The sequence below is a fragment of the Vanellus vanellus genome (genome assembly GCF_965231255.1).
Source record: "Vanellus vanellus genome assembly, chromosome: 23".
In the NCBI taxonomy this organism is placed as follows: domain Eukaryota; kingdom Metazoa; phylum Chordata; class Aves; order Charadriiformes; family Charadriidae; genus Vanellus; species Vanellus vanellus.
The window spans coordinates 1,490,586-1,513,987 of NC_138928.1; the positions used below are offsets into that span (position 1 = coordinate 1,490,586).

Sequence of the window (23,402 nt, forward strand, 5' to 3'; positions counted from 1 at the left end):
CGATGGGCTGGAGCATCCCTGAGCCTGTGCCCTGGACACGAATCCAGCGGAGCTCTCAGCCAGACAAAAAGGGGCTGGGAGCTTGCCTGGTTCCTGGGCACCCTCGTCACGGATAAATAATGGCTTTTCCTGGTATCTTACATGACGGCAGGTCAGGGAACGCTTGCGAGCAGCTTTGGAGCGAGTGGCAACCTTGGAGGAGCAGCTCGTGGATGCCCATCGGCAGGTAAGAGGCATTTGGCAGCCCACCCTGGGCCCTTGCTGGGCACCCGCTGGGCTGGGACCGCTCCCTGTTACATTTTTTAATTCACGTTGAACTTGCTGAAATACCGCCCCTCAAATGATGGTGTAGGTTGCAGAAGTGGCATTGGGCATTTTTAATGTAAGGCTTTTGTTCTAAAATTGCTATTTACATGAAGGTTTGCCTCTGTTTGAGGAAACCTTGTAAATATTCTGAAAACTTTTGTCTCACGGGCAAGGTTTCCTCTGTTGTTTTGCTGTTTGGTGTTCATCTCACTGACAAAAGCAACCCGAACTCGAATCATTTAAGGGAGCTGAGAGTGACTTTGCTTGTTGGCTTTTCCCCCGCCTCAGCAGAGACCCAAACCTCGCTGCTCTGAGCATCCCCCATTTCCTTCCTTGCTCGGGCTCTGGCATGGGGACTTCTCTGTCCCACCGTTTAGCCCTGTTCATCTTGGAGAGGGTGAACTTTGCTCTCACGGAATCACGGAGTTATCAGAGTTGGAAGGGACCTCTAGAGATCACCCAGCCCCACTCCCCTGCCAAAGCAGGATTGCCCGGAGCACATCGCTCAGGACTGCATCCAGGCGGGTCTTGAAAACCTCCAGAGAAGGGCACTCCACCCCCTCCCTGGGCAGCCTGTGCCAGTGCTCTGTCACCCGAACCGTAAAGAAGTTCTTCCGTGTATTTGAACGGAACTTCCTATGTTCCAACTTGCACCCGTTGCCCCTCGTCCTGTCACTGGGAACCATTGAGAAGAGCCTGGCTCCATCCTCCTTCAACCCACCCTTTAGATACTGGTAAGCATTAATAAGGTCTCCCCTCAGCCTTCTCTTCTCCAGGCTAAAGAGTCCCAGCGCTCTCAGCCTTTCCTCATAAGGCAGATGCTCCAATCCCTTCATCATCTTAGTTGCCCTTCGCTGGACTCGCTCCAGCAGTTCCCTGTCCCTCTTGAACTGGGGAGCCCAAAACTGGACGCAGTATTCCAGTTGTGGCCTCACCAGTGCAGAGTAGAGGGGGAGAATGACCTCCTTCCACCTACTGGCTACTCTCCTTCCTGAAGTTTCTGCCCAGCCACCACCGCCAAAAGGAAAGAGCCATCCTTATAGCCTCCGCCTGGCCAAATTTCATTCCTCTTTCCAGTTCCCAGGATGTATCTCGCGGTACGTCCCCAGGCTCAGCGGGCAGAGGCGGTGCCTGGCCTTTGGTCCCCTTGCGGGGAGCTTTCCCCGTCCTCCCCCAGCAGAGCAGGGTGCGATGTCAGTGTTTATTCCCTTAGGGCTCACCTTACCGCTGGGGCTCCGGCTGTTTGCGTGCCTGCAGCAAGCCCCACTGTGTCCATGCAAGAAGTGGCTTCATCCTCCACCAGTGCTGAGCCTTCACAGCACCTCTGCCTTCCCCTCTTCTTCACCCCATCCCTCCAGTTCCCCCCGCAGCCGTAGGCACGAGCTCAATATGACACTGGGGGAAGCCAGCGGGAAGCGGGTTGCGGACCTGGGTGCACCAGGGCTGGTCTCATCTGCTTTCTCTCATTAATTAAGCCCTGTTGTCACGCAGGTGGCAGCTCTGCAGCAAGGCGCCGCGCGGGAGGCCCCGGCGGGTGAACGGGATGAGAGGGAACCCAAGGAGCCGGCACAGAAGCTTCCCTGGAAGGTGAGAGCCCCAGAAACCCCTGCTCTGACCATGCTCACCGAGGCCATCCTTTCTCCAACTCCCTCGCCTCTGGCTCTGGGGTGCTGAAAACTTTTTTCCCCTCTCCCCTGGGTCCAGCCCCCTGGGAAATGCCCCTCCCGGTGGATACAGACCATTTCTGAGTGGAGGGGAGTTTGTGCTCCTGCTTGGATGCTCCTAGGGGCTCTGCTTCCCAGAGACGCTCTGGGAAGCCCTCACCCATCCCTATCCCATCGTGCCTGTGAGAAGCCACATGCCCGGCTAGTGGAGACTGTTGACAGGGGGTCCCAGAGCCCCACGTCCCCACTCCCCACCACCTCACTGGGTCCCTGCGGGGCCATGTTCCCCCGTTGTGTAGCTGCGGGCAATGCCAGCCCGTGTTTTGGGGCAGCCCGGCATCCGCCTCCCTCTCTGCTGCCTTGCAGCGGCTCTCCAACGGCTCTGTCCACCCGGACGATGAGGCAGGGCGGGTGGTGGAGCTGCAGGAGCTCCTGGAGAAGCAGAATTTCGAAGTGGTCCAGGCCAAGGAGCGCATCTCTGCGTTGGCTGCCAGCGTCGCCGAGCTGGAGGAGGATCTGGGCACCGCCAGGAAGGATCTGATCAAATCGGAGGAGATGAGCAGCAAGTACCAGAGGGACCTCCGAGAGGTTAGACACTGCCCCCTCACACTTCCAAGCCTGTTGGCAGTTGTAGAGATATTCACGGCAGCTTTCACGTTCTCTGGGCTGGGAAGGGATTGTAACCCCTGTTGTATGCAGGGTGAAGGCCAGGGTTTCCCAAAAGAGACCTCTGCCTTTGGGAGAGAATTCCCAAATCCATCAGCAGGACTGCCCTGAGGTTATCAGAGAGATACGCAGGTGTGCTGCAGACCTGGGGCAGTGAGCTGTGTCCCCGCTAGAAGGGTTTTCTGTGGCTGCCTGACTCTCCCTTTATTTATCTCCCACTCTGCTGTCCCTCGTTCCTGCGCGGAGCAGGGTTTTCATTGCATGCTTGGACTCGGGGGTTGTCCCGACCTCGCAGGATCTGGGTGGCCCAATTATTCCCAAACTGGTGGTCACAGATCAGGATGTGACAGCCCCGTCGCTTCCCCAGGCCCTGGCTCAGAAAGAGGACATGGAGGAGAGGATCACCACGTTGGAGAAACGCTACCTGGCAGCCCAGCGAGAAGCCACCTCCATCCACGACCTCAATGACAAGCTGGAAAGCGAGTTGGCCAACAAGGAGTCCCTGCACCGCCAGGTACCAAAGCTTGGACCCAAAGAGTTCCCACCACCCCAAAGGTTTGGGAGGGAGAAGCAGGTGCTGGGGATGGGACAAGCAGTGCCGGACACCCATCCTGCCCTGTCCCGCAGTGCGAGGAGAAAGCCCGGCATCTTCAGGAGCTGCTGGAGCTGGCGGAGCAGAAGCTGCAGCAGACGATGCGGAAGGCGGAAACGCTGCCTGAGGTGGAAGCGGAGCTGGCCCAGCGCATCGCCGCGCTCACCAAGGCAAGCGTGTGGGGTGCTCGGGGAGAGCCGGGACAGGAGAGAGCACAGAAACCAGAGGAAGAGGCCGGTCTGGCTGCCCCCCGCAGCTGTGGAGCCTCTGGCAGGGTCAAGGCACCCTGCTCTCATTCCCAATCTCTGAGCTTTGCTGTCCTCTGCCTCCCCCGCGGCTGCAGGGACAATGCACAGTTCTTAAAGCTCCTGACGTGTCCTGCACGTGCAGGGTTTGCTCCCTTCCCTCAGCTCCTTTCTCCAAGGCAGAGATGGCCCTGTTGATGTGAGTGGCTTTCAGCTTGTGCTGGGACCGCTCTGGGATGAGGAGGAAGAAGAAGGACTCAGGTTGGGATCTGGGAGGGTGCAGGCCTGGAGTGAGGTGTGGATACGGCCAGCTCTGCCCTTCCCGGGCGCTAGAACAGAGCACCAAGCACCTCCGTCTCCCATCACCTCGCTAGCAGGGCTGTTTTGGGCTCACGGCATGCAGTGAGCCATGGCAGGGATGGAGGCAGTGGGAAAGAGCGCAGCACCCCGGGGAAGGATGCGGATGCAGGGGTGGAGGGAGGAGTGCAGGAGGACCCGCACGGTTTTGGGAAGCATCATCCGAGAGGGCTGCTCTGCTTTTCCCAGGCAGAAGAGAGGCACGGGAGCATCGAGGAGCACCTCCGGCAGCTGGAGAGCCAGCTAGAGGAAAAGAACCAGGAGCTGGCCAGGGTAAGCGCTGCTCAGCCTGGACCAGGGAGTCCTTGCAGGTCCTGATCCGGCCTTGGCTGCACCTCGCCACGGTGGCTAGGTCCCTGGGCACACCATGAAGCTGGTGTCTCTGAAGCAGGATGGAGAGAGGGGCCTGATTATAGATTCACAGAATCATAGAATGGTTTAGGTTGGAAGAGACTTTAAATATCATCTCGTTCCAACCCCCCCTGCCCCAGGCAGGGACACCTCCCACCAGCCCACGTTGCTCCAAGCCCCGTCCAACCCGGCCTTGACCACCTCCAGGGATGGGGCAGCCACAGCTTCTCGGGGCACCCTGCGCCAGGGGCTCACCGCCCTCACGGGAAAGAATTTCTTCCTAATATCTATTCTAAATCTCCCCTCTTCCAGTTTGAAGCCATTCCCCCTCGTCCTATCACTACATGCCCTTGTAGTTAATCCTTTTCCATCCAGGATCTCTTCACCTAGAGTCACCCAGGAGCTGATGACACTCTGCTGTGATTTCCCCCTCTCCCAGGCTTCCAAGCCTTGCTGTTAGCATGCCACATCCATTCCCCTCCCAGCGTCACCTCCCGGGGCAAGCTGGAACCCCAAATGCGGGATGGAGGAGAAAGCTCCATCTGCTCTTCCCCCCCAAGCCTGGATCAGCAGCAGGGCGAGACCGATGGGCGCTGGCAGCAAAGGATGTGGCCGCTGTGTCACGGGACACACAATCCCTGCTGTGCTCCTTAGCCAGTGGCTGGGGTGTCCACGCAGGAGGTTGTGATGCCCATTTCTCAGGTCACCCAGGTGACATTACAGCGTGTGCCCCTGAGGAGTCCCTGGTTATTTTGGCCTGGAGCAGACGTTTGGAGAGATGTTTGCAAATCCAGTGGATCAGCACCCTTTGGGGTCTGGAATGTGCTTCCAGTGTGGCTGTCCCTGGCAGATGCACAGGTGAAGCTTTCTTGAGGGTCAGGCAGGCAGGATCTCTTTGGATCCTGCCCTCTCTCCTGTTCATCCCTGGCTGGGAAAAGGCAGAGACAGCAGAGCCCCACCAGAGGGTCCGATCTGTGCTGTAAGGGGCGGATTTGTCCCCAAAAGCTGGGCCTGGTGGATCAGCTCTGACACCACCAGCAGGCACGGGGATGGCGGGAGGGCGCTGAGCCCCTTGTGGCAGGAGGAACAGATCTGCTGGATCTCAGGTGGCCGGTCGCCGTTTGCCGTTGCAGGCCCGCCAGCGGGAGAAGATGAACGAGGAGCACAACAAGCGGCTCTCGGACACCGTGGACCGTCTGCTGAGCGAGTCCAACGAGCGGCTGCAGCTGCACCTCAAGGAGCGGATGGCGGCCTTGGAGGAGAAGGTAGTGGCTGGGGGACAGGGGGTCTTCTGAGGGGCTGGGGGAGGGGTTGAGGGGTCTGCAGCCCCTTTGGCGCGGAGCCTCGGCCGCCACAGCGCAGGAGTTTGGAAGGACCTGTGCAGGGATGGGAGAAATGATCACATGCAGGATGCCAGCCGGGCGCTGGGGCTGGCGGGAGCACGGGGCAGCGTGCTCTGCATCGCGCCCTCGCCTCCATCCAGCCCTCGCCTGGTGAGACCCACTCCCCACCACCTTTCACCTCCAACAGCAGCAGGATTTGTCCCGCTCTGTTTCCCTCGCTTCCCTGTGTCTCTTCTGCCGCAGCCTCGACTGCAGCCTGCGCCCGGCTGTCAGAGCAAAACCCTACTGCATTTTGCAGGAGAAAATGCAGCTTTCATCCTCTCCCACTTGCCCATCCCCTCCACACGCTGCCTTGAAACCTTCCTGTCCCCCGAGCCTGGACTGATGTGCCTTCTCCAAGCCAGGGCAGAGTCCAGGAGCAGCCTCCCGGTTCCCACCCCGCTCCTGCTGGGGAACCGGGCTTCTCTTGGAGGAGCCAGCTGGAGTTGCTGCTGCCCCAGCAGGAATGCAATTAACTGGGAGAGCAGGTGGCTCAGAGCAAAGATTAACCTCGCAATGCCAATGGGAGGTCAGGCCTTGATAATACACCTCTCTTTGGGTTCCTGCAGAGACCAGGTTCCTCTTAGAAAGTCAGAGCACAGAGAAGCTGCATCCCCCAGCTGATGCCTCCAGGACTGGGTCTGTCTAACCCGCTGCTCTGCACCTCCTGTCCCCAACCAGCTCTGGCTGTGCCAGCGGGTCCAGTCATTCGGAAGATAGGTCTGAGTAGCTCTGGATAAAGAGCAGGACCCAACACATTTGGCTGAGTCCAAATACCCACCCCAACAAGCAACAGGGACCCGAGCGGCGGCACCTTGCGAAGGGGCATCATCTGCTCCCCAGCCTGCTGCTGGCACTGGCTCACCCAGAGAGTTTCCCCAGGTATTCGTGGGCGAAAATGATCCTGTTTGGCTGCCAGCACCTCCCAAAAAAAGAGCACTGGGTTAAGCAGTTGCAAACGCATCTTCTTTTCCCCCTGCCTATTCCCTAGCTTAGATGCAGGGGACATTTTTGCCCTTGATCCAGCTGCTCGAGGAGTTGATCTCCTCTCAGACGCATTTCCTAATCTTCGAGCCCTGCCCATCAACTCGCTAATCGCCGCTTGCCCTCCGTGGCCATGCCCTGGCCCTGGTGTGGGGCAGGAGCTGAGCTACGGCAGCCCTGCTTGAGGAGCAGGAGCTTTGCAGAGAAGACTGGTTCGCGAGCAGGTAGGTGAGGAATAGGTCAGGGACCCATTGCCATCCCTCCTTGCCAGGCGTCTGTCATACCGTCCACGCAGCGATTCCACGTTGGCCATTCCCGGGAGACCGGGCGGCCGTTTTCTAAACGGTCTCTCTTTTTTTCTTTCCTGTTTTTGTTCCCTTTTCTTTTGTTTTGGTTTTTCAAAGAACACATTGTTACAAGAGCTGGAAAATACCCAAAAGCAGATAGAGGAACACCAGCACGACAAGGTAAATGCCGCTGCAGGGAGCCTGCCCTAGTGACTGCTCTTCCTCACTCCTAATCCCCGGCTAGTGGCAGTCGCGCCTCCTAAAATACCCTAGTTTCGGAGGAGCTGGGATCCCAAAGCGCCCAGCAGCAGGAGGCCACAAACTAACCCCCGCAGTGGCTGGACGGAAGCTGCCACCCACCTCCCCGGAGACCCCCGGTTCGGTTCCCTAACAGGCACGTTCAGTCCCGTCTCCGTATTTCTAATCACTCTCCATCCATCCCCGACCCCCCGCCGAGGACGAGCAGCGAGGCTGGGGTGGTTTCGCCCCCGTGTCTAGAGGGGGGTTTACCCCAGCGCTCCCTGGCTCAGCCTGGCTGCGAGGGATGGGGCTGCTCCGGCAGCCACGTCCCCTTCACCCCCAAAGCTTTCTCGACCCCCTCACTCGAACTGGGGGGAGGATCTGCTCCGTACCCAGCTTGCAGAAGGCCCCATAGGTCTTCGCGCCTCCCCTGCTCTCGGATAAAGCGTCTACGTAGGGTCTGCGACAGGAGTCTACGTCGGCCTGTGCTGGAAAGCTGGAGGGGTGCAGCTTTTTGAAGCAACGGGAGCTTTTTGGGATGCGCCCCGTGTCTCGTGCATGGTTGGGGGGGGCGGGGGGGGGAGCGGAGGGCTGCTTTCCCCCTTGCCCAGGGCTTTGCTCTTCCCAGATGCTTCCAGATGCGCGGGCACCGCTCGCGCTTCCCTGCCATGGCTGCTGGGCTCCAGGCAGAGGCAAAGCTCGGAGACCTGCCTGACGCTGCCTGCATGTTGCCCACCCGCCTTCAGCCCCTTTGCCCACAGGACCGGATCCTGCTCTGCCTGGAGGATCCCGTCTTCCCTTCCTCCCTGCCCTCCCGCAGCCTCCCCCTTCGCATCTCCCGCAGGACGGCACGGCCACTTAGTGCGGGCACAGGTTGCCGATGAGGACGGGGCTGGCAGCAGGAGGGACGGGACCAGCGTTAAATTTGGCTGGCGGGTGCCTCGCTGCCGGCCCTTTGCCAAGGCGAACGCGCCCGTGCAGTCTGGAACGAAACCAGAGCCTCCCAGTGGGACCGATTTTCCTTCATCTCCCAAACCAGCATCGCTTCCAGCACACGTGTGTCTGTCTGTCTGGCCTGTGATCACTTCCTCCCCTCGCGGCATCGCCCCAACATCGTCATTCACTGCCGCCTGCATGAGCTGTTTCTTTACCGATGTGTCAAAGGTGCTTTAAACCTGGGGTGGGGAGTTTTAAAGGGAATGTCAACCTGGAAATAGCTAAGGATGTGGCTTGCCCCAAACCTGGCTGCTTTTCAGAGCAAAACCAACCCCTGCCTGTCTCTTGTCTCACCCCGAACAGCGACGGTTGTCCGATGAGATCGACAAACTGAGGCTGGAGGTCGATCAGCTCAAGACCAGAAGCGGGACGTTCGTGGAGAGCGTTCACGCGAGGTAAGGGCCGCCCGCCCCGACCCCGCCAGCCTGCGCGCGCCCTGCTGCCGTCCCGCACCCACGGCGTTGAGGGCATTTTGCTTTTAGGGTCCCAAAATGCTGCTGGCGTCAGGCATTTCTGGTTATACCGAGCCTCGCTGCAGGGCTGCGGGGTGGTTCATGGCAGCAGGGTCAGCTCCGGCTGCGCTGTCCCCGCGCCGGTGGGTTTGTCCTGGGGTGGGACACAGGCTGTTGAGAATAGCCCAGCCCAACTGAACGCCCCAAAAATTTGCTTTTCTGAGGGCAAAAAAAAACGCTAAGCGTCGTTTCTTTTTCTGCAGAAAGGGTTTAGGGCTTAATTTTCCATCAAGGCTGGATGTTCACCAAACGCCTTTTGCCCTGTGGTGCGCTGGGGATGGGCTGGTGGAGGAGGAGAAATCTCTTTTGAGGTGTTGGCAGGCAAAGGAGAATGAACACCACCACCCCACCCCCCCCGTTTTTCCCCCTCCTTTCTACAATGGGCCTCCCACACCCTTTCATTTAAAGTCAGCTGGAAGATGGGGAGGTCCCAGCCCAGCTCACCAGGAGAAGAGGTGAGTCCATCGGGTCTCAGCCTCCGGCACCAACCGGGGTATTCTGCACCGCTGCGAGAAACCAGGGGGTCGGAAAAGGAGAATGCCATTACGACATACACCGCTGCGAGAAACCAGGGGGTCGGAAAAGGAGAATGCCATTACGACGTACCCCACTGCGTTGCTGCGGCCGCCTGGAAGACCACATCCTCTCCTGAGCGCTTTCAACATGGGATAGAGGCAGCCAGGGATCGATGAGAGTGAGGACCAGTGGGGAAAATTCTCCTCTCAGGAAGGCTGGAAAAGGTGGAAGGAGCCGGTGTAACCAGCTTTAAATCTGTCGGCAGCTGTGGCAGAGAGGAGAAGGCCCGGAGGCCCCATATCTGTCATGGAGAGGAGAAACGGGGAGACCCAGGAAGAACTTGTGAGCATGAAGGACAGCTGAGTGCCAGAGGAATGTCTGGAGCGTGTGTGGGACCTCTTTGTATGGATCTGTAAGAACAGGATGGATGATTATTTTTTTTATTATTATTATTTTTATTTCTTGGAGGATAAATCAGCAGAAAGCTTGAGTTACAGAGGCCAGAATAATCCCCCAGCTGAAATGTCAGCTTTTGTCTAAGGTGCCTTTATCTGTTTTTAGCTCGGGAGCAGCTTGTCAGCGGCTCCGCAGCTTAAATCCCCTGGAAAGTTGGGCTGTGCCTTCGTCTGCAAACACCAAGCTGACGCCAAGCCGAGCTGCTCGCGTTAGCGGTTTTGTCTGGGCTCGGTAGGATGGATGCTGGGGTGGGGAGCCCGGAGCTGTTATCTGCGCTGCAAACCAGACCTACCGTGGTGGAAAAGCACTGATCTGCTTTGGACAACTGCTTTTGTCATCTTAAATGAAAAAAACCACTCGCGTCTCCTATGGCAATACGTATAGGGAGTAATGACCCCGTGCTCCGGGAAGGCGCTTTGCTCAGCTGAGTGGTTGGGTCTTCAAGGCGAGGAGGAGCAACCAGGCAACGTGGCGACATGCGATGAGTACCACGAGTGGCAAAAAGTGGCCTCGTGTCCAACAGCAGCCGCTGCGTTGCTCTGCCTGGTGTGGGGACCCGCTCCCCAGCGTCAGCCCAAGCACGGAGGAGGAGGAGGGTGAAGAAGTCCCAGCCAGTTTCTGCTGGGAGATCCCAAACAAGGCTCATGTCCCCACACCTGGAAGAGCTGTTTCAAATGGGATTTTATTCATCAGGTGTTTCTTTTCGTGAAAATGTTGAAGAAAACATAAAAAGAAAGAGAAAAGCTCCCTGGTTGGCCCCTGTTCTGTACCATGGGGGTGGAGAAGAAAGGCAGAAGACGTGCTGTACATGTTGGAAGGTGCGGAGGAGGTCAGGAGGGGACTGTTGAGCCCACAGCTTCACAGCAGACCCACTGCGCCGGATGGTTTTGGCCCCAGTGGGTACTGCAGCGAAGGGGGAGGTAGCAGCAGGGGGGCAGCTCCCAGGGCTGAGCTTCCTACAGGCTGTGAGAACATCTTCAGGGCCAGCGTGGGGACAATGGGGCATCTTTTTCCAGAGCTTGGTTTTGTGTCATTTTCCGCAGAGCAGGCAGGCACCGCTGGATTGGGCATCCCTGAGTGGCCTCCTCCTCCTCCTCTGTCCTCAGCCAGCCGGGGCTGTGAGAGGAGCAGCCTGGGGACGGGGTCATCCTTGCATGGAGCGACGTCCGCAACAGGACTCTTTCTCCCCAGGTCCCATATGGGAAGCGCCACAGACCTGCGCTTCCCACTGAGCGCTGTGGTCCATGCCCCTGCTGAGCCCTTCGGGACTGCCCCGGGCCTTCCTCGGGCGCAGAAGGGCCGATTCGCCGCCCGGCGAGAGGAGGCAGCCAAGGTAATCCATCTTCATGCCCGCATGGGGTCAGAGTTGGGGTTGGGGGTCTCCTCTTGCCTTGCATGCTGGGTCTCACCTGTCCCTGACTTGGGGACATGGGGCAATATCCTTAACGTGGTGCGTGGATGAAGGTAATATGGTAGGAAGGGTTTCCCCACTGGGGTTGTGTTGAGGTGTGACTGTTGTGTGGAGGCCTCCGGTTTGGCTTTTGGAGACATGGGGGTGCCACGTGGGACCAGTGAACCTTGTTTCCGCAGGAGTGGGAGCAGGCCCAGGCAGGCAGCGTCCTGGCCGCGGGGCCCCACGCCTTCGACAGCGACCCCGAGATCTCAGATGTGGACGAGGATGACCGCGAGACGCTCTTCAGCTCCATGGATGTACTCTCCCCTGGTGGGCACTCGGATGCCCAAACTTTGGCCATGATGCTCCAGGAGCAGCTGGATGCCATCAACGAGGAGATCAGGTAACGATCAAGGCCAAACCCACCACTGCCTTGCTCTGCAATGGCTCTGGGGGGAAAACGAACTGCCAGGCGGTGGGAGGAGGTGCTCGTGCCCTAAAATTGAGGTCTCGGTCCAGCTTCAGCCAAGGAAATGGCTCCAGGACATCCAGCCATAGGGCTTGGTCTTACCTGTCGCTCAGCTGCCCCAGTGCTGGCTCACAGAAGGGATCATTACTTTAAAAAAAAGGTCCCCCATGAATATTAAAAGAAATTGTGGTGTGTCGCAGCTCTATTTTATGCTTATCCCGAGGGGTCTTGCTGCCATTCCTGGAAATCGGGAGTCACAGCACCCAAGGTGCATTTCCCCAGGGTAGGGAGGTCCTATGGCTGGGAGGTGTGAGATGACTCCCTAGAAAATTGGGGAGCTGGGAGCCCTGAGCCCTCCTGCTTCCTCAGGATGATCCAAGAGGAGAAGGAATCCACCGAGCTCCGCGCGGAGGAGCTGGAGACCCGCGTCACGAGCGGCAGCATGGAGGGCCTCAACCTCACCCAGCTCTGCAAAAGGGCTTCCATCCCCACCTCGCTGACAGCCCTGTCCCTGGCCAGCTCGTCCCCACCGCTCAGCGGCCGCTCCACCCCCAAGCTCACCTCCCGCAGTGCCGCTCAGGACCTCGACCGCATGGGGATCATGACGTTGGTGAGGAGGAGCACGGGGTAGATGGGGGGGCTGGAGAGGGTTGTGCCCATGACTGCTTGGGGTGGGAGCGGGGCCGCAGCGTCCGCACGGGTGTGCGGGAGGGTGATGTGGAACGGGGGTGCCCACATTTGCTGTCTCCCAGGCTGTCCCGCCTGGCCCCGGGGCTGCTCTGCGCGGGGGTTCTCCATTAACTGCCCCCCTTTCTGTGTCTCTCTCGCTTTCCCCCTTGCAATCAGCCCAGCGACTTGAGGAAGCACCGGAGGAAACTGCTAGTGAGTGGCTCCCATCCCGTTGGGTTTTGTCCAAGCCCCTTTTCCAGCCTGCTCCTGGCTTTGTCCACACCAGGTCAGGGTGCAGCAGGCGTGGGATGGAGCTGGAGACCCCAGGGATTCAGCAGGAGGATCATGGGGATCCCGTAAGGTCCTTGGAGGTGTGCCCGCTGGCAGCCTGGGGGGTCTGGCAGGACATGGGGAGGTTCAGAAAGCCACTAGGTCCTCAAATATTGTGTGTCCCCTCTGGGGACATTCCCATCTGTGCTCCTCAGAGCCCTCTGCTGAGGGCCAGCAGCTTCTGTCCCCACACCCTTACCTGGACCATGGGGCTGCATCCTCTCTCCTCCTGTTCCCAGGATCTTGGCCATACGGCCACGTCCTCCCCATCTGCTTGGGCATCTCGAGCCATTGCCAGAGCTCTAGTTCAGGCCAATCCTGGAGCGTGGCAAAGCCTCAGGGCCCTGGTGGCTCTTTTGGCCATGCCTCCATGGAGCAAGAGAGAGGCAGGCAGCAGGGCAAGGATGGAGCTGGGCTTTGGCCGCCCAGCCTCATGCCTTCTCTGCTTGTTCAGTCGCCTGCAGCTCGGGATGAAAGCCGGGAGGATAAAACCACCATCAAATGTGAGACGTCCCCCCCGTCCTCACCCAGGACGTTGCGGCTGGAGAAGCTGGGCCACCCTGCGCTAAGCCAGGAGGATGGGAAGAGGTATGTGGAGCACTTTTTGGGTCTCACCCCAGTGCCTCCTCTGTTGGTTTGAGGATTTACACGGGGCAAGAGTGGGATTGTGGGCTGGGCTGGGGTTTGCCATGGCTCATGCGCTGCTCGGGAATAACCTAAAGGCTTTGCTGTTCCTCTCCCTCCTCCATCCCCAGCTCGCTGGAGGAGCAGGCCAGCAACCCCAGCAGCAACAGCAGCCAGGACTCCTTGCACAAGGGCTCCAAGAGGAAGGGGATCAAATCCTCCATCGGGCGCTTGTTCGGGAAAAAAGAGAAGGGTCGCTTGATTCAGCTGAGCAGAGAAGGGGCCACGGGGCAGGGTCCGTGAGCAGCCCTATTCCCATCCGTGCCGGGCGGGCGTCCTCTCGGGCCAGGCTCTCTGCACGCCTCCTGGCACAGTCTTGGATTTGGGGTGCCGTTGGGGTGATAGACGGAGGAGCGGGGACACCCCTGCTGGTTTGGGGATGTTGGGGCCCCTGGCTCTGGGCTCCCTGCAGCCTCAGGGCAGTTGGGTGCTGGTGCTTTCTGCCCCGCGGTCCTTTCTGGCCTGAGCATCTGTCGTAATGCTCTGCAAGAGCTGCAGTGAGGGTAGTGACACCCCCCCCCCATCACTGTATCTTCTCTCTAATGTCCCCAAATGTGCTTCCCTCCCTATGGGACCTTCTTGATTTTGCAGAGCCCTTTGGTAGGAGCTGCTTTTCCACTCCTAAATCCTTTACCGCTTTGACGTTGAGCATTTTGAAATGGGAGGGATGGCAGGTGGGGATCCCCTTGGGCTTCCCAGGGATGCAGGGGGGCTGGGAGGTGGGTTGGAAATGAAGACTGTCACCTCCTGTGCTGCGATTGTGTGTCCCCAACACCCTGGCATGGGGACTGTGACAGTGCCCGCACCGAACCTGCGGGACATCACACTGATGCGAAGATGTCTTGCTTGGCCAACAGTGCTGCTGACCGACATGGAAGTGGGCATACAGGACCCTCTGGGACTTGGCAAGCTGGGTGCTCAGGCCGAGAAGGATCGGCGCCTGCGGAAGAAGTGAGTGAACCTCTTTCCCTACCCCAGCAAGAAAATGTCCTGCCTGATGGCTGAGAAGTCGTGGCACGGGGCTGGGAATTGCTGGAAAGGCTTCTCATCTTCACCCTCTCTTGAGCCCTTTTAGCTCCCTTATTGCTTTGTTCCCAGCTGGTTCTTACTGCCCGTGGTCTCTTCCCTTTCAAGAGTTGCTCCCTTCCCCACAAACCCACATAAATCACTCTTCTGCTTCTGTTCCTTCTAGGCACGAACTCCTGGAAGAAGCTCGGAGGAAAGGATTGCCCTTTGCTCACTGGGATGGCCCCACCGTTGTCTCCTGGCTGGAGGTGAGGCAGAGCGTGCCTGTGCATTGTCCCCATGCACCAACAGCTTTGTGGTCGCTGTCGGTCCGTAGCGTGCTCCCCCGGCAGTGGTACGGCACCCTGCAGTCCCACCATGCTTGGTCCATGCGCGTGGTTGGTGGCTGCAAAACCTGGAGGAGTGGAGCAGATCCCTCACGTGTTCTTTAGAGTTGTGGTTTGGGCTTTCCTCAAACCCACGCCTTAGTTTTGAGTTGAAAGGCTCAGTGGGTGCTCTTTCCCTGTGCCGTGTCCATCAGATAGAGGGATGCTGGGCTGCCCACAGGTCGTCCGTGCAAGGTACAAACTGAAAAGGAGCCCCATGTGGGTATCCAGCTTTGATACTGAGCTTCAAACAGGGCGGCCGTGATCTTACCAGAGGACGTTAGGATGCCTCAACGGGGCAGTCACTGGCTTTGCCCTGTTTTGGCAGCTCTGGGTGGGGATGCCGGCCTGGTACGTTGCCGCTTGCCGAGCCAACGTGAAGAGTGGAGCCATCATGTCGGCCCTGTCTGACACTGAGATCCAGAGGGAGATCGGCATCAGCAATGCACTGCACCGCCTGAAGCTGCGTCTGGCCATCCAGGAGATGGTCTCGCTCACGAGCCCCTCGGCACCACCCACCTCACGAACGGTAAGTGCTCCATCCCACAGACCCGCTCTTCCCCCAGACAGACCCTCCATGGGGCAGGACGTCGTGCTTGTTTCCCCCCTTTCCCTGACTCCTTGGGACCACAGTGGTCCATCAGTCCCCAGGGAGTCCCAGTGTCCCAGGCAAGCCTGGCCGTAGAGGGGGTGACATGCCCTCATGGACCAGTCAAGCCACCAGACATGTGTCCTCGGGCACAAAGATCGGTTTTGGCCACTTTGCTGTCTTGTGGCACCAGCAGATGCTCTTGTCTTCACACTCAGAGGTTGTCAGCAAGAGGTTGACCCTGCTGAGCAGCCTGCAAAGAGCAAAGTTCAGGGACTGTCTGTCCTGGAGAGGCTAAAATCCTACCCAAACACCACATGTGGGATCTACGGGGCCAACTTGGTTATGCACGGCCATTTTCTCAATCATTTCAATACAATGGGACCATGTGAAATTCCCGGGGCAAGTCAAAGCAAACGCAGATCCCAGCCTTGCCCTGGATAGGACATGGAACGCATGGAGGGATTGTCTTATGCCGGTCCTCAAAACCCCTGAGGGATTAACGGTTCCCCAGTAATGCCAAGACACATCTGTAGAAACGCAATCAGCGGGAGGGCCCCAAGCATGCTGTGTCCCCTCAGATGGCCGTGGCTGGGGTCACAGCAGTCAGAGACAAGCCTAAAGACTCCGTGGGCTTAACACCAACATATAAAGGCATCCGAAGGGCCAGTGGTCCTTGCTGTGCTCTCTGTGGCTGCACGGACAGCCCAGGGTTCTCACGAGCAGTGGGGTACCACCCGCCAAAGCTGCAAGGACACTGTGGGATCTCCCCAGTACAGCTCCAAGCACAAGGGTGGCCTGATCCTCCACAAGCCTGAGCTGGGCTTGTTTCCAGTGCGGTTGGGAACTGAGGCCATGGCTCCATAGTGGTTTTCCCTGACCATTCTGCTCTTTTCCCTGCAGTCCTCCGGAAACGTCTGGGTCACCCATGAGGAGATGGAGAACATGGCGACTTCCACCAAGACGGTGAGGCTGGCCGGCCCCACTGCCATATCGGTTACCGAGCTGAGCTCCAGGCGTGCATTAACGCGCTAAACGCCAGGAGGGAAGATCTTTACTGCGTCTCATGTGTCAGCTCTTGGCCAGCACCGTGCACCTGTTTAGAAACCGTCTTTCAACCTTTAATATCCCCAGAATTTCTAAAACTGGCCTAAAAGCATCAGATGCATTTTCCTTTGCCAAGCCCCTGTGGGTTTTGCTGGGGCTAGAGTAGCTTGTCTGCTGGTTGTGAGTTAGAGTTAAGAAGGGAAAGACAAAAACCAAGAGTCATGTCAGATAGATGCATGAGATTGAGTCCCACATTGGTTCTCCTGCACCCAAAGGAGTCACCATCTAACCTCCTGTTGACCTTAACACACCCAAATATTGTCTCCATTGTCTTGTCCCTACCACTCTGGCTGATAGCTTGGGCGTCCCTTGGAGGGATGCGGCTGTGCTCCCAAAAACTCCGGCCCCTTTGGAGACATGTAGCCATGCAACTGGACCCCATGTCCATGTCTCAGCGTAGGAGCAGCAGTTTGGATTTGTGGTGTGAATTAGGCATTTTATTGAAGCTTGTTTCTGCTGACCGAGTAGCACAGACTCGTAACTGGTACCTGTAACTGGTGGGTGCCTTTTGGGGACGGAGAGCTCAGAGTTACGGCAGGAACGTGACACTTTCCCTTGGCAGGTTTTGTGAGGTTAAGCAAAACCAGAGCAGGTTGATAAGATAAAAAATAGCTACAAAATTGGCAAATTGGTTTAGGCAGCCCCTCTGGGGCTTGTGACCCATGAGCTGAAGTTTGGGTTTCTCTCTGCATCCATCTGTCTTTGGGGGACCCAAGGACTACCCATATTTCCCAAGAAAGATGTATGAGCCCCCGTGTCTGGGCCATCTCCAGCCCAAGACCCATGAGAAACCCCTCGTCCTATATCCTCCTTACTTGACTGAGAGATGGGGTGAAACCTGGGCCCAGCGGGGTTGGGGTGTCCCCAGCACCCCATCAACAAGGCTGAGCTCCCCGAGCCTTGCAGCCGTGAGACCGACCCCTGTCCCCTCTGGGTCACACCGTGCCGAGGGGTCCTGCGCTCAGCACACGTGGCACAGTGCAGGTCCGCCAGGTACTGACTTTACCTGTCCTTTCTATTGACATGCTGCATGTGTCACGCTTAGGACACAGAGGAAGGCAGCTGGGCACAGGTGAGGTCCCCGTGTCAACTTTTTCCGCGGGCGGTACGTGGGGTGGTTATGGGAGGGGGAGCTGGACATCACAGGGCACCTGGGGGATGAGCTCGGGGCATCAATATTCGCCAAGTCCTGCTTGGAGTCTGAGCCTGCACCCTGTGGTTGCTCCTCTGAGCTCTCTCTGGGGATCTTGCATCAAGGAGCATCCTTCTCTGCGTCAGGCAGAGTGGCTTCTTCTGTGAAAGACACAGATCCCATGTTAAAACCCCAACTTAAGAGTGACCAGCCACCTTGCATGGGAGGCGGGTTTCTAACTGCACAGGCATTCAGTTTTCACCTTTTTTTTTTTTTTTTTAGCCCCAAGTTCAGGATGTAGATCATTTTCATGATCTGAAAAGGGGGGAGGAAAGAGTCCCGCTTGGATCCATCTCTTCTGGTTTTATCACTCTTAAATGTTTTACTTTTATTCTGGGGGGGGGGGGTATTTTGGTTTTGGGCCCAGAATCAGCTTACAGTGAAAGTGAATGGATGTTTTTCTGCCCAAAACTGACTTTTTTTTTTTTCTATTTTGGAGTCATAAAGTAGATCTTTTGGTGATTTCTAAGCTTCTTAAAAATCAGTTGGGAATGCACTGAAAACTCTTTTTTTATTTAGTTATTTCGGCTTTCATGAATGTGTTTTTTCCAGAAGAAGCTGGTCATAAAGTCCAACTATCCCTTGTGCTTGCTTTTTGGCTACTGCCTTGTCTCCTTGGGGGACATCAGTAGGACACAGACTATGGCCAACAGGACTGTTTCCTCCAGCTCCTTCAGTACAAACTAGGGTTAAACTCTTCTGGCCCAGGTTTGATCTTCAGGACAGTGACCCCCAGGCTGCAGCATTGAACTGTCACTGGTCTCCTAGGAGTCTGCAGCTCCACCAAGTCCCGATTCCTCCCTAGCTTCTCCATTTGCTTCTCCACAGACACTGGCCTATGGTGACATGAACCACGAGTGGATTGGGAATGAGTGGTTGCCCAGCTTGGGTCTCCCACAGTATCGCAGCTACTTCATGGAGTGTCTCGTCGATGCACGGATGCTGGACCACCTCACCAAGAAAGATCTCAGAGTGCACTTGAAGATGGTGGACAGCTTCCACCGGTGAGTCCTCTCCTTTGGGAGGTCCCTGGGATGCAGTTTCTGCACATGGAGCAGAGAGCGGATGGGGCAATTTGAGGGATTCTCCCCTGTCTTGGCCATCCCTGGTGCTGAAGGATGGCTCTTCTAGGCTAAACTCAACCACCTGGTCTGGGGCAGCTCATGGGCAAATGAGCAATATTGCAGAGGACTAAACCTTCTCCTGGCTCTGGAGCAAACCACAGGCAAAAAAAGGGCTTGTCCCACTCGATCTCCCACTGGCAGGCAGAGCAGTCATCTGCCAGCAGCCCAGCTTGGAGAAGACATGCCATCCCAGCCACCTTGCCCAAGCACCAACATCCTTGTCTGCTGACCACCAGTGGTCAGCTCAGACCAGGAATGGTTGTGGTGAGAATCATAGGCATTCCTCTCTCTGGCACGCAGAGCGGAAGGGATGCAGGGGGAACACATCATGGCATGGCTTTGGAGTGGGCAGAGCAGTACCGCAGCCCATGGGGTACCACCATCTACCCCGACCCTTGGGGCTGTGTCCATGGACCTGCCAGGGCCCTCCCTGCTCTGGAGATGAACCCTTCAGCCTAGAGCAGCTCCCATGGGCTGGTTCTCCCCAGCCACTGAGCTCGGAGTATCATTGCTCAGATCCCTGTGCTTTCAAGCAGGTAGAACAGAGTAAAACTGATGGAGTGGGGAATTACCATGGAGGCGAGGGACGTTCCCTGTTTTCTGGCCAAGATCTTCCCTTTGGGTTGTGTCTGTGCTGACCCAACCCTGAACTGAAGCATCCTTTGGGCACATGGAGGGCAAGTAGGGAAGCGGGTCCCCCTGCAGGTCCCTCCAAGCCACTTGCCCTGCGATGCTGAGCCCTCTTGAGGGTTGGGTGACATCTCATGTCCTTGCAGTACCAGTCTGCAGTACGGCATCATGTGCCTGAAGAGGCTCAACTACGACCGGAAAGAACTCGAGAGGAGGAGAGAAGAGACCCAACACGAAATCAAAGGTCAGCAGCCACATACATGATCCAGGTCTGGAAAAGGAGATGGAAAACATCCCAAGAGATGCTCAGGGATGGTCTCTCTCCTATCCCTTGTTTTTAACACGGTAGGGAAAAATCATTATTTGTGAGCAGCCGTGCCCGGAGGGCTGTTCTCTATGGGGAACGGTATTTCCCCAACAGATTGCTCCGAGTGGCTTTACGCAGCTTACCCCATTCAGGCATGAGGCGGGAGGAAGGGTGTCAAGACAGGAAAGATCCGGTCCAAGCATCAGATCGGCTTCTCCTGCCCGTTTCGGATGCTCAGGACACCCCGCAGCTTGCTCGGCCTTCCCTTCCTCGTTGGCTGTCCTGAGATTCCCTCTGCATCTGGCTGCTGCTTAGATTACATCTCATTATTGATAATGCCCCTAATTACACCAGCAGCCGTGGGTTCTTAGGATTAATTTTCACAGTTGATTTCTGCCTGTTATTTCAGCATTTAGTTTGGTCAATTGAAGTGAGCTGTTCCTGGCACTTCCGCTCCCGGTATTGCTGCTGGCTCGGAAAGGAGACTCCCAGGACCAGCCTGGGGCAGTGCCAGAGGGCTTCAGGACACCGTCAGGTCCCTGCACAACCAAGAGCGTGGATTGAGCTGGCTCCGAGACGTGCCCTTGCTCTTTTGCAGACGTGTTGGTGTGGACCAACGACCAGGTCATTCACTGGATCCAGTCCATCGGGCTTCGCGAGTATGCCAACAACCTCGTCGAGAGCGGGGTGCACGGGGCGCTCCTGGCCCTCGATGAAAACTTCGACCACAACAGTCTGGCGCTCGTGTTGCAAATCCCCACGCAGAACACGCAGGTGAGAGCAGCATCCTTGGGGGATGAGCGGAGAGTGGCCAGCGGGGGGGAGGGGGGGGGGCACGGCTGCAGTGTGACTCCACCAGTCCCACCAACTCAACTCTGCCTTTCAAAGCAGAGCGCTCAGACGGCTTTTTCTCTTGTCATTCTCAGGTTTTCCTGGGATGGGGGTTTGTGCTGGGAAGTGTTCCCACCGACGGGGAACGCTCATTTGATGTTCTTTTCAGGCTCGACAAGTGCTGGAGAGGGAGTTCAACAACCTGCTCGCCTTGGGCACGGATCGGAGGCTGGACGATGTGAGTACAAAACCTCTCCCATGTCCCGATAACGCCGAGCCCCTGTTCTTGTGCGAGCAAACAGGAGAGACGGGACCTCTGCTCTATCCCTCCCCGTCCAGTGGTGTCAAATAGCGCATCGCAAACTCTCTATAGAGCAGTCGCGTGAGCGGTATCGGTGGAATAAACTAAAACGATTAGACATGGCTGTGAGGAATGTGCTGGCAGGCTGCGGAGGCAGGTGAGGTAGAGTCTCGTGTGTCATTTCTAGCCTTGCGCTCGGGGGGGGGGGCTGAATTTCAAGTAGACTCACCTGGCTTTCCTTGCCGGCTGCTTCAATATTGCCTTTTAGAGTCACGGATGTTGTGGGCATGACACATCTGCGGCGGGTAAAGCTGGTGGGTTGGAGATGCCCCATTAGGCAGCCAGAAAGCCGTTCGCGTTGAGTCACTGAAGGTGGGAATTCATCTAGATCTCTCCTACGTATGGCTTTCCTCCATGAGGTACGGTAGCAGAGCCAGTCAGGGCTCTTTTTAGAGCACAGAGAGAAGCACAAACTTCCAGATGCCCTTATCTGGCTGAGGTTAGATGCATCCCTTGAGGTCTTTGCTGGGGCTTGTGTGTTGATGTCTCCAAGGCGTCTCTGCAGGCAGGCTGGAGAGAAGAGAGAGGCAAGCTGGAAAGGGTGAAACCTATGTGATGGGATTCTGGAAAGGTCTCCTACGTCCTTGGACCAATTTGGTCATACACTTCTGTACTGTTTGAGTTGGTGTCCGCGTACAGACACACCCTTAGTTAGGTGGACGCGGTGCTGGTATCTCACAGAGGCACAAGGTCCTGCTGCCGCTGCTGCCGGGCCCGTAACCTGCTCTTCCCCCCCAGGGTGACGACAAGACCTTCCGTCGAACCCCCTCCTGGCGAAAACGCTTCCGCCCGCGAGACGTCCACAGCATCAACATGCTCAGCGGCTCGGCCGAGACGCTGCCCGCCGGCTTCCGCGTCACCAGCCTGGTGCCCCTGCCCCCTCCGTCCGCCCCTGCCAAGAAAATGCCCCCGGAAGGTACGTCCGCCCCTTCTCCCCGAGGTCCTCTCCTACCCCTGCTCGGACCTCCTGGCGCATATGGGGAATGAGGTGCCACCGGGAGAGGAGAGGGAGAGAGGTTTGCCGGTCACCTGCGATGCTGAATCCGTGTGATCCTTGAACCGTTGTCTGCTGTAAATGTTTTTTTCAGGCGGGTGATTTCGGACTCTGGTCTGCTGTGTGATTTCTTTGTTTCGAACTGCTGGGATGTTATGGTTTGAAAAACCCATAACAATTTATTGTTGTTTAGACAATTATTCTATTACCCAGTGACCCCTTGGGGAATCAGGGAAAAAACAAGGAAACCTGAGGGTTGAAATATGAACCGATTTAATAGAATAAGACTAGATAATTAATATTAATAACACTAAAGAACCAATATTGATCCCAATACCAATATAAAACAGAAAAAGATTATGCTCAGCCCATTCTCTCCGTAGAAGCTGTGCACTTCCAGCAGGGGACAGCAAATGTTGGACCCTGTGAGCGCTGCGGCTTTGGGAGGAAGGGAAGGGCTCAGGGCTCCGGCACCGGGGCAAGGAGTTCTCAGGATGGCAGCTATCATAGAAGAGAGAGAACTCCTCAGCAAACTTCCTAATTTCTATGGAATGTGCTGTTCATGGTATGAAATAACCCTGTTGGCCACCTTGGGTCAAGTGCCCGGGTCTCGCTTCTCATCCCCGCACCCGCTGAGCTCAAAAACGCTGAGACCTTGAAACCCGCACACCATAGCTGGCTCGAAAGTAAATATTTTCACAAATTCAGACCCTAGAGCCTTCTAAAAGTGCAGTTTTCCCAAGCATTAGAAGACAAATTAGTGCTGTGTCGCTCCAACCAGGACACGGGACGAGGGAGAGGGCTGGATGGGGGCATGAAATGGGGATATGCGTCACCTCCCCCCCCCGACCCCCCCGGGTTTGGCATCCAGGTCAGAGCCTGTTGGGGTCGTGTCGGGGGGGTGTCGGGAAGCAGTGGCCCCGTCTGGGTCAGTCCGGTCCATCCCACCTTTTGGAAACCATTCCCAAAAGGACTGAATTAACCAGCTCGGTCCAGTCCGAGGGCAGGCAGGGACCTGCTCCGACACGCTGCCCCCGCTGCTGGCTGCCAGGTTTTAGCTGAGCACGCGTGGCCCAGGCTCTGCCCCGCCACCGCGCGACTCCTTTCTACAAGTTATCTTGGTCCCTTCCAAAGCTGTAGGGAGGCACAGGCTCCAGCCGGCTCATCCCAGTTTGTCCCCCGGACCAGGCACCCCAGTGCCACTGTCCCAAGCCGCCTGCCACGTCCCCGGTGGTCGGAGCTGACTTCGGCAGGCTCAGAAATGACCGAATGCGAATTAAAAACTTGTGCTTTCACCTTCCGGCTCCGATCCCTGGGCTCAGCTCTCCTCCTGTCTCCAGATGTGCTCAAATTTCGCAGCTTTCCGTCCAGCGGTTTGGGTCAAACTTCTGCTTGACCTTTCCCCCCCTCCCCGTCCCCATCCCTGGAAGCTGCAATTGAGGACAATGAAACCCAGGACAAAATCCATAGGTGTGACAGTGCCCAGACACGGGTAGCAAGGAGCTCGCTGACCAAAAGTAGGGATGGCAAGCAGCAACTTTCCAAATAACCCTGAAGCCTTGGGAGCATCCGAGGTGGCCAAACGGCCCTCTTCCTTTGACCCTCATCTTCCCGTGGCTTCAGTGCACAGATGCTGCCTAATAAATGTTTTGGTGGGATGCCGAGGGCTAATTGGAGCAATCGCTAATTGCACATTCTGCTCTTGGACTCATTTCCAGTTGGTGCCTCTGGGTCGCCAAGGCTGGAGACCTCCACGGTCCGGACATACTCCTGCTGA

The 23,402-nt window shown here is 57.1% G+C and overlaps 1 protein-coding gene across 2 annotated transcripts in view; it reads left to right on the forward strand.

The window, feature by feature from the left end:
* PPFIA4 (PTPRF interacting protein alpha 4) overlaps positions 1 to 23,402 on the forward strand; it is a gene marked incomplete at both ends in the record, with an annotated part of 33,760 nt that extends 10,358 nt beyond the window's left edge. Inside the window, 26 exons of one of the 2 annotated variants that reach the window (XM_082494359.1) lie at positions 152 to 226; positions 1,798 to 1,893; positions 2,337 to 2,558; positions 3,004 to 3,150; positions 3,264 to 3,398; positions 4,020 to 4,103; positions 5,315 to 5,446; positions 6,952 to 7,014; positions 8,374 to 8,465; positions 10,746 to 10,887; positions 11,145 to 11,350; positions 11,786 to 12,026; positions 12,263 to 12,298; positions 12,870 to 13,003; positions 13,171 to 13,334; positions 13,957 to 14,050; positions 14,292 to 14,373; positions 14,819 to 15,019; positions 15,983 to 16,045; positions 17,232 to 17,258; positions 18,207 to 18,382; positions 19,279 to 19,376; positions 20,038 to 20,213; positions 20,440 to 20,508; positions 21,370 to 21,547; positions 23,344 to 23,402. In XM_082494359.1, the coding sequence (XP_082350485.1) occupies positions 152 to 226; positions 1,798 to 1,893; positions 2,337 to 2,558; positions 3,004 to 3,150; positions 3,264 to 3,398; positions 4,020 to 4,103; positions 5,315 to 5,446; positions 6,952 to 7,014; positions 8,374 to 8,465; positions 10,746 to 10,887; positions 11,145 to 11,350; positions 11,786 to 12,026; positions 12,263 to 12,298; positions 12,870 to 13,003; positions 13,171 to 13,334; positions 13,957 to 14,050; positions 14,292 to 14,373; positions 14,819 to 15,019; positions 15,983 to 16,045; positions 17,232 to 17,258; positions 18,207 to 18,382; positions 19,279 to 19,376; positions 20,038 to 20,213; positions 20,440 to 20,508; positions 21,370 to 21,547; positions 23,344 to 23,402 (3,192 nt within the window). The remainder of the gene's footprint in view (positions 1 to 151; positions 227 to 1,797; positions 1,894 to 2,336; positions 2,559 to 3,003; positions 3,151 to 3,263; positions 3,399 to 4,019; positions 4,104 to 5,314; positions 5,447 to 6,951; positions 7,015 to 8,373; positions 8,466 to 10,745; positions 10,888 to 11,144; positions 11,351 to 11,785; positions 12,027 to 12,262; positions 12,299 to 12,869; positions 13,004 to 13,170; positions 13,335 to 13,956; positions 14,051 to 14,291; positions 14,374 to 14,818; positions 15,020 to 15,982; positions 16,046 to 17,231; positions 17,259 to 18,206; positions 18,383 to 19,278; positions 19,377 to 20,037; positions 20,214 to 20,439; positions 20,509 to 21,369; positions 21,548 to 23,343) is intronic. The other variant, XM_082494360.1, reaches the window with a different exon arrangement.